Source organism: Megascapheus bottae, chromosome 14, assembly GCF_031878675.1.
Source record: "Megascapheus bottae isolate mThoBot1 chromosome 14, mThoBot2.hap1, whole genome shotgun sequence".
In the NCBI taxonomy this organism is placed as follows: domain Eukaryota; kingdom Metazoa; phylum Chordata; class Mammalia; order Rodentia; family Geomyidae; genus Megascapheus; species Megascapheus bottae.
Genome location: NC_143522.1, coordinates 52330533 through 52339913, shown reverse-complemented (window position 1 = coordinate 52339913; position 9381 = coordinate 52330533). Strand labels below are relative to the sequence as shown.

The following is a 9381-nucleotide window of genomic DNA, read 5'->3' as shown; positions in this document are numbered from 1 at the left end:
GCTCCAAGTGGTGGCGCACTAGCCTTGAATGGAAAAGTTCAGGGACAGCACCCAAGCCCTAAGTTCAAGCCATATGACCACCACCACCACCACCAACAACAACAAAAAGACTTTAGTTTGGAGACTTGATCCCACTGGCTCAAAAGGTTCCAGCTTTACATGTCTGTCTTCTCAGTGGAAAATGAACAAAGTGGACTCAACTATCTTTTCTTAAGTTTTGACAAGGATTCATTTTAGCAAAACAGGGGTAGAGAACTATAAAAAGGAAAAATAAACAGGAAAAGAGAAAAACATTGCTTGATCCAAAAACACAGGAGTTAAAGGCTCCAACCTATGATGTATGAGTGTGTGTGTGTGTGTGTGTGTGTGTGTGTGTGTACGCGCGTGCACGCTCTAGTTTTGGGGCTTGAACTCAGGGCCTGGATGTTGACTCTGAGCTTTTGTGCTTGAGGTTAGTGATCTACCCTCTGGGCTCAGGGACTTTCCTGCCTGGGCTGGCATTGAACAGCAATCTGAGTAGCAAGGATTACAGGACTGAGGCATGGGTGCGGAGCTGGCCCTATTTAAAGGCCTGTTACTCTGAAATGCACTACCCTAGGACCACAGCCTCCCTACACGTTTAGGTCCCTTCTCCTCTGGGCCTCCTGAGTTTTCTTGTCTAAAACAGGAGTTTCTATCCACAGCCATTCCTTGGTTGGGGCTCCAAAGACAACAAGCCAACATGAACAGATGGCAATAGAAAAATTCTTTATTGGAAGGGAAAGGGGTGGCCCTTGCTGGTGCCTCCTGGGCCCAGCCAAGAGATTGCCACCACTCACCCTGGCCATCTAAAGGCAGGAAGTCGGTTCCACCTTACTTTTAGTAACCTTAAAGGGGAAGTGCCATGGTGGAACCCAGAATCACAGAATCCAAACTCGATGGCACTTCCAAGCCCTTGCCTTTAAGAGCTAAGTTCTTAAGGGCAAAATGGACCAATGAAGCAGGTGAGAGCCAGAATATTTTCGGAAGTCTCTGGAAGCAGTGTCTGTGTTTGGACCTTTAAGAGAATCTTAAAGGTGAGGCATGTTCAGAGTAGAAAGGAGGTCAACTCCATCCAGGAGTCTACAAAGCAATTTCCAGTTCTTCTACACAAGAAGGGTGGCCAAGCTTAGGTTAATAATCAAACAAAACCCCTCGCACATCCTGCTATGCGCCTCGCCCCGCCAGCCGCAGGTCGGTGCCTTCGAAGCGCTGCCTGTAGCTAGCTGCCCAATGGCCAGCGTGAGGGGAGGGCCCGCCCGGGGCCCCGCCCCCGCCCGGGGCCCCGCCCCCGCCCGGGGCCCCGCCCCCGCCCGGGGGCCCCGCCCCCGCCCGGGGGCCCCGCCCCCGCCCGGGGGCCCCGCCCCCGCCCGGGGGTCCCGCCCCCGGCCACACGCGGGGAATCCTGGGAGTTTTTGGTTTCCTAGACGGCCTCCGTCGGGGAAGCCGGACAGGGGCGGGGCGGAGGAGCCGCGGGTAGCGGCGCGGTGGCCATGGCGACTGCCGTGGCCATGGCGACCGGGGCTCAGAGCACGGAGAGGTCGTGGCACGACCTGGAGCGTTGCTTGAAGAACTTGGCGTTGCGCGGCACCAGGTTGGCGAGGAAGCGCTTGGCTTTCTTGGTGAGGCTCTCGCGGCGCGCGGGCGGCGCGGGGCCTTCGGGGCTGCCGGACTCGGGTCTCCGGAGCCCGGCGCGACCCCGGCCCCGCCGGAGCCGGATCTGTCGCACGGCGCCCTCGAAGAGCTCCTGCGTGTTGTGGTGCAGCGCGGCCGAGGTCTCGATGTGCTTGCAGCTCAGCGTCCCGGCCAGGTGGCGGCCCTCTGCGGGAAGGGACAGTGTCAGGCGCCCGCCGGGCGTCGCGGTGCGCCGGGCCCGGGCACGGGACGGGACAGAGGGGCTACCGACTCCATCCCGGAGAGCCGATCTGGTGGAAGGGTGATGGAGGGCGCAAGAGTGAGCCGGGAGAAGGGATCCCAGAGCCGTAGCACTGGGCTCCGGTGATAGTCTGGGGCTAATGGCTGGCGTTTGTACACCGGGGAGGGTAAAATGGCCCCGAGGAGAAGAGGTGACCGCGAGGGGGCAGCTTTCTCTTGAGGTTGCAAGCTTGGAATTGGTTTGGGATACACACCCTCCAGTGACACCTCCCGGGAACGGGCCAGGTCACTCTTGTTTCCAACAAGGATGACGGGTAGGTCGTGGTTTGGCCTCCCGGCCCGGAGCCGAAGTAGAGTCTCTGGAACTTTGGAAAAGCTTCGTCGATCAGTGACTGAGAAGACGATGAGAAAGGCGTCCCCGGTCTGAAGACAATGGTCCTGCAGCCACCCCCCAGCGTCCCCCTGCGGAAGAGCAGAGCATGTTAGGGCTGTGGTCACGGGATTCTATCCACCTGAATCTCAAGATGAGGAAGCCGACTGTGGAGAAGCCACCTGCTTAGGACAGCAAGCCAATGAACGGCAGAATCTCCACACCCAAAGAATACGTGTTAATAAAGTGAGCCCACCTGGGAGAACTGGGGACACAGAATCATAGACTAAGCCATTCTACTGTGAGTGTACAGTAGTGGGGCATGAACCCAGCTCCTCCTCATCTATCCCAAAAGGCTGGTCCTTTACCACTTAAGTCATTTCTTCTACTTCCAGATTTTTGCTAGTTAATTGTTGTTAAGAGTTTCTTGGATTTGTCTCTCTGGGCTAGCTTTGAACCAAGATCCTCAGTTCTCAGCCTCCAGAGAAGCTACTTACTTATATCGCTTACTTATACTTAAACTCTTGAGTCAAAAAAGAATTCTACTCAAGATTACCTCCTTTATACACTGACTATGATGGAATATTGAGAAGCAGCCGGGTGCGGTCCTAGCTACTCAGGAGGCTGAGATCTGAGGATCACGGTTCAAAGCTGTCCCAGGCACAGAACAATGTGAGACTCTTGTCTCCAATTAATCACTATAAAATGGGAAGTGGGGCTGTGGCTCCCGGGGTAGAGTGGTAGCCTTGAGCTGAAGAGTTCAGGTACAGCCTCATGACTATATATGTATCCTCATCTCCCCTTTCCTGATGCCCTGAACTGTTGTCCTGACACTCCTAGGCAGAAGAATTTATGGATGGGGTTAATTTCTGGGTGTTCAGTCTGATCTGAAACTGCAGGATTTATCAAATTGAGACCTTAACTCTCCTGAGTCAGATTCTTATGGCTATTGGCCATGGTGCATCTCCGAATGTGGACCTCTGCTCTCTGAACGGGGTACACATGAAAAGTGGGGACCGGACTTCGGTCCCACCTGCCCTTGGCCAGACTGTCATTCCCCATTCCTTCCAGTTTTCCCATCTGCTTTCAGCCACACTTTAATCCTCACCTGTTCCCAGATGTCATAAACAACTAAAGTCACTTCCTCTTTATCCACCATAATGCGTCTCTCATAGGTGTCCTCTGTTGAGAAAGAGAGCGGGAGTCAAGTCAGTTCCGTTTGCCATCTTGATAACCGACAGCATCTCAGATTCCAGCACCAGGGAGCCCCAGCTGGGGAGACTGCTGCTGAAAGCACTCTTGTCTTTCAGGGGTTGATTATGCCAATAGCGGCTATCCCTAGTGAGGGCCCCAGGGGTCCCCTCAGCCCATGAAACCTCCCCAAATACCTGAGTTCTCTGGGTCATGAGCTGTGTCCCCTTGGAGACCGCCGAATGTGCCTGCTAGGGTGCTCTTGCCTACACCGCTTTCCCCGAGTAGCATCACCTTGAAAATGCCATCGTTCTGGGCAGGAGCTGCCTCTCCTGAGCCCAGGGAATCCAAGGAGCCAGAGGACGAGGCCTGAGGTGGCCAGTCAAGTTCATCCACTGCCTGGGCTCGCCGCAGCTGGTGCTTGTAAGGCACGGGCATGCTGCCTCTCCGTCTGGGGGCTCCCAGGGCAGAGGGGGGCCCATTCCGGTCCAACCCTGCCAACAGTTTCTCCTGCTTCTTGACAAATGAAGCATCTGCTTCTGGAAAGTCAAAGAAAACCCATGAGTGGGATATCCCCAGCCATCTGCAGAGGTCTTTCCAGCTTCAGAGGCCTAGCCACACCCAGTCAGGGACCATGACCCAAGAAAAACTGATTTGGGGCCCAATCTCCAATACTAAAGTGCCTTGGAAGCCTGAATTGCTGAATTTCCTACCAAAGAACTAACAAGAAAGACATCTTTCCATCATAGCCCCAGCATAACCTGTTCAAAACATGCCTAATACAGGGGAGGCGCCAGCACGCAGGCTCACACCCACTCACACTTTACACTGACAGTCACACCCCTAGATTAGGCCTCTGCCCTGGGGGTAGCACCTTCTTTGGGGGGGGAGGGAGGTTACCTTCCTCTGTTTCCTGTACCTGTGCATCCCAAACTGAGGAGGGACAGAAGGGACAAGATGCTAAAGCAATTGCCCAGGTCCTGGGGAGTAGGTAGGGGCAGTCAGAAACTTTGAGGGAACCTGTTCCCAGAGCTCTGTAAGATAATGTGTATGTTAGTGTGTGTGAGTGAGTGTGTGTGTGGGGGGGTGTCCCCATAGCTAAGTATCCTCCAGCTATGTGTGAGACTGCTCCGTCCCTACATGTCCCTGGAAGATGAGAGACTATTGTGTCAGTGGAGAGGTGGGGTGGGGAAGGAAAGCGTGTAAGCACGGTGACAATGCAAGGGTCAGGGTAACCCGAGGAGGAACAACAGACACAACAAAGGGGCTGGAGAGAGGCTGTAAATAGCACAGGATCAATACTTGGCTGGCAGCCAGCGCCTCCAAGAGCCCGAAGAAACCCTTACAAGTCCCCAGGGTGATTCCCAGGCTGGTGGAGTGCCCCCTTTCTTCCTCCTCTTCCCTTTGGTCTGTCCAGGCCTATTTGGAATTAGGCTGACCCAGGAGCCACGCACCAGTTTCTCAAAGCAAAGCCCCGGAGTGATGGGGGAGGGGGCGTGTAATTGTTCTTGCCCTCCACCCTGTCCCACCCAGCCCATCTATGAATGGAGTCTTCTCCCCTTCCCGACTTGCTTCACCCCTCTTGCTGATTGAACCCCTATGGCTGACATCCCCACCAAAGCTTCCACTCCCACCCCCAGAACCTGGCTCAGGTTAGTCCTCACCTGGTGTGGGTGTCCCTGGAGGGGAGGTCTGCTGGCTGCCGGAGGGACAAAGTGCTGTGGTTTCTGTGTCCACATCCATGTCCGTATCGTGGTCTGTATTCATCAGTGTGTGTGTGTGTGGGTGGGTGGGTGTGCATCCACACGGGAGTGCAGCCCCACAGCTCGTGGCACCAGCTCCTTCACTCAGCAGCACTGTCAGCTTTCTTCTTTAAATATCACCCCCCCCCAGCCCTCCCCACAGACACCTGGGGAAATGGTCCCGCCCCCTGATGAGGTCACATATGCTAATGAGCAGTGATGTCAGCGGGATTCCCTCCTTCAGTACCCCCTCCCTTCTCTTTGTGTCATTTCCCTCTGGGAGCAAACTGGAGGCAGAGCTGGGTTAAAGCACGACAGAACAAAGTCGGAGGGGTTCAAGAGGCAGATTACAGTGGTGGGCTGTGTGGTGTGTGTTCCCATGAGTGAGAAGCTTGAGGATGGCAAGGAGGCAGAAACCAAAGGGACAGGTCTTTTGGTCCAAGATCTAGACTAGGTGTCATTTGTCTGCTTCCAGCATCCTACCCAGAAAAGTATTCAGTGTCTAAAGACGGATGAAGAACAGAAGGACTAAAAGCTGATCTGAAAGACCTATTATGCCGAGGCAGAAGGACAGCCAACCTACCACACTATCTCTTCCATTTTGCCTCCTCAGGGCTAGGAGCCACAGCTGTAGTGTCGTGCAGCCTGTCCCTTAGGCAGCTGCTTTGTTTGGGAAGTTTCATTCTACTAATGAGTTTAGGTTTACCTTCTCTCCACTACTAGGTCCATCAGTTAATCATCAGAAGAAAAGAGAGACAAAGCCAACTACAGAGGATGTTTACTTTGGTGTAAAGCCAGAGGTGGTGGCGCCTTTACAGTCCTTCTGCCCAGTTCCTTTTGTCTTCTGATTCCTACCACTGACCTTCCAAATACCTTTAAGAGGGGGTGTGGCTTAAATGGTGAAGCACCTGCCTTGCAAGTGCGAGGCCATGAGTCAGAACCCCAGTACAGTGTCCCCCTCCAAGAAAAAAAAATGCTTCACAGTTCCATGTTCATCGTTTTTGCTGGTTCATTTGAAACAAGTCTTTTGGACTTTCCTGCCTGGGCTGGCTTCAAACAGGGCTTCTGAGATCTAAATGGAAAGGATGCAGGCTGAACCACTGGTATCCTCCTCTTTCTGCCTGTACTAGGGTTTGAACTCAGAGACTTCCATGCTCACTTGGCCTGAAATTTTCAAGCTCCAGACTGGCAACTCCACCAACTCAGTCTCACTTTTCCTTCCAGCATTTTGATTGTTATGGGAGATAAGTCTTGTGGACTTTCCTGCTCAAGCTTACTTTCAACCATGACCCTTTCAGTCTACTGAACAGCGAGGACTGCAGGTGTGGGCCACAGGCGCGCCACGCACCCAGCACACATCCTGATCTCTCTTCCTGCCTGTTTTGCCAGCACTTTGCTGCATTCTTTCCTTTCTGTAACCCCAAGGCTCAGAGAATTAGGTGAGCAGCCTATCTCTAAAGTAATCATATGGGGTGTCACTAGAATTGCCATTTCGATTTTCCTAAGGCTGTGAATTGTTTTTCAATGCTTCACCATACTGCTTCCCTTAACTATCCTGACTGCCTCTTAGTATTGGGAACAATAGATTTCTGCTGTCCTAAATAAGACTTTTCTGATGAGTAATGTGCAATGGGTAATCTCGGATGGTAATGTGCAGTGGCACTTCATTTATCTAGAGATCAATTCTAGGACAGGGTCTAGAGGAGCAGCTAATATAATCATTAGTCTTCAGTCCTCAGTGACAGCCCACTTACCTTGATTTTAGTCACAACGGCATTGTGTCCATGTATGTTCCTATAGTGGTGCATTAGAAGCACATTTAGGGCAGCAAATGATTTCTGATAGCCTGATAGTGAGGCAGGCCATCTCACAAAAACCTTTTAATGCACTCATAAGCATTTACAAAGGGGGCAAAAGTCATGCTCCAAGATTACTTAGTATAAAGGCAAAAAAGCTCCCCTGGGAATCACTTCTACCAACTTAGAAGAGGCATTAGTTTCCATGAACAGTCAACTGCTTAGAAAATTCTGCAGATCTATAAAATTTTTGTTGGCTATGGGGCTTGAACTTGGTCTGGGCACTGTCCCTGAGTAATTTTGTTCATGGCTAATGCTCTACCACTTTGAACCACAGTGCCATTTCTGGTTTTCTGGTGGTTAGAGATGAGTTTCTCTGGAACTTTTGTGCCCAGGCTGGCTTTGAACCACAATCCTAAGAGCTGAGCCTCCTGAGTAGCTCCGCAAGACACTGATGACTGGCTTTATATTTTTGTCTTTTTTTTTTTCTCCCTTAAGACAGGATTTTCTATGTAGTTCAAGGAAGGCTTGAATTTACAATCCTCCTACCTCAGCCTCCTGAGTGCTGGGATTACAGATATACCAAAATGAGTACCACATTTTAGAATAGTTCCTTCCAAATCCGCTGGTTTTGTTTGTATTGTGCGTGTTGGTTGAAGTCTGGGCCTGGGTGCTGTCCCGGAGCTCTACAGCTTAAAGACTCCACCACTTGAGCCACATCACCACTTCCAGTTTTCCGGTGGTTAATTGGAGATAAGAGTCTCATAGGGGGCTGAGAGTTTGGATTAGTGGTAGAGTGCTTGCGTAGCATGCATGAAGCCCTGGGTTGGATTCCTCGGTACTACACACGTAGAAAAAGCCAGAAATGGTGCTGTGGCTCAAGTGATAGAGCTCTAGCCTTGAGGAAAGCCCAAGTACAGTGGCAGGCCCTGAGTTCAAGCCCCAGGACTGGCAAAAAAAAAAAAGTTTCATGGGGGGCCAGGAGTTTGGCCTAGTGGTTAAAGTGCTTGCCTAGCATGCGTGAAGACCCAGGTTCGATTCCTTGGTACCACATACATAGAAAAAAGCCGGAAGTGGTGCTGAGGCTCAAGTGGTAGAGCTCTAGCCTTGAGAAAGTCCAAGGACAGTGCTCAGGCCCTGAGCTCAAACCCAGGACTGGCAAAAAAAAAAAAAAAAAAGTTTCATGGGACTGGCGCAGTGGTGCACACCTGTACTAGCTACTCAGGAGGCTGAGATCTGAGGATCATGGTTCAAAGCCCGCCTGAGCACTGAAAAGTCTGTGAAACTCTTCAATTAATCACCAGAAAACCAGAAATGGTCCTGTGGCTCAAGGGGTAGGGCTACTGCCCTTAACTGAAGAGCTCAAGGACAATGCCCAGACCCAGAGTTCAAGTACCAGGACTGAACAAAAACAAAAAAAGTTTCATGGACTCTTGTGCCCGGGCTTTAAACTGTGTTCCTGACATCTCAGCTTCCTGAGTAGCTAGGATTTTAGGTGTGTGCCACCAGTGCCCTGGCTTTTTGTTGTTGATTTTTAGTTTTAAATTGTAAAGGGCCATAGTGGCTGAATTCCAGCACTGAGAAGGCTGAGACAAGATTATGAGCTCAAGGCCTATCTAGGCTACACAATAAGAACCTGTCTCAATACACACACACACACACACACACACTAAAGGAATGCCCTTTATCTTTCTGAAAAACTCACTTGGGCTGGATTTGTTTCTCTGATATGTGGTAAGAGTGAGGAGCAATAAACCCTAGCAATAGCTTTCTACCACAAGTTTTGCCTCTCTGGGTCCATTCATGGGCCATGGAAGTAGGATTTGCCTTTTGAGCAATATTTCCCTTCTGCTCATGAGAGGAGGTTGTACTTGCACCTAATTAGCACTCAACAATGGGTGGTCTTGTGGGGTACTCCTGTAAGACTTGGAATGGAGAAGGTGCTGGTGGTTCATACTTAGAATCCTAGCTGCTCAGGAAGCTAAGATTTGAGGGTGGCAGTTTGAAGCTCGCACAGGCAAAAAAACCTACGAGACTTTTTTTTTGGCAAGTCCTGGTGACTGAACTCAGGGCCTGAGCACTGTCCTTGAGTTTTCCCTCAAAGCTAGAACTCTACCACTTGAGCCACAGGACCACTTCCAGCTTTTTTCTATGTATGTGGTACCGAGGAATTGAACCCAGGTCTCTGACATGCAGAAAGGCCCAGGTTTGATTCCTTGGTACCACATATGTAGAAAAAGCCAGGGGCCAGGAGTTTGGCTTAGAGGTAGAGCGCTTGCCTAGCATGCATGAAACCCTGGGTTTGAGTCTTCAGTACCACATACACAGAAAAAGCCAGAACTGGTGCTGTGGGTCATGTGGTAGAGCCCAAGGGCAGGCTCAGGCCCTG

At 51.4% G+C, this 9381-nt stretch overlaps 1 protein-coding gene across 1 annotated transcript; it reads right to left on the bottom strand.

Moving 5' to 3' along the window:
- Positions 1 to 1421: 1421 nt before the first annotated feature.
- Positions 1422 to 5319, bottom strand: Rem2 (RRAD and GEM like GTPase 2). Its single transcript, XM_090345471.1, has 5 exons — positions 5119 to 5319; positions 3652 to 3993; positions 3372 to 3445; positions 2148 to 2355; positions 1422 to 1839 (listed from the first exon to the last, which is right to left on the bottom strand). The coding sequence occupies exons 1-5, from the start codon at positions 5219 to 5221 to the stop codon at positions 1544 to 1546; spliced, it is 1023 nt and encodes a 340-aa protein (XP_090201597.1). The 5' UTR covers positions 5222 to 5319; the 3' UTR covers positions 1422 to 1543.
- Between the last annotated feature and the right edge of the window lie 4062 nt (positions 5320 to 9381).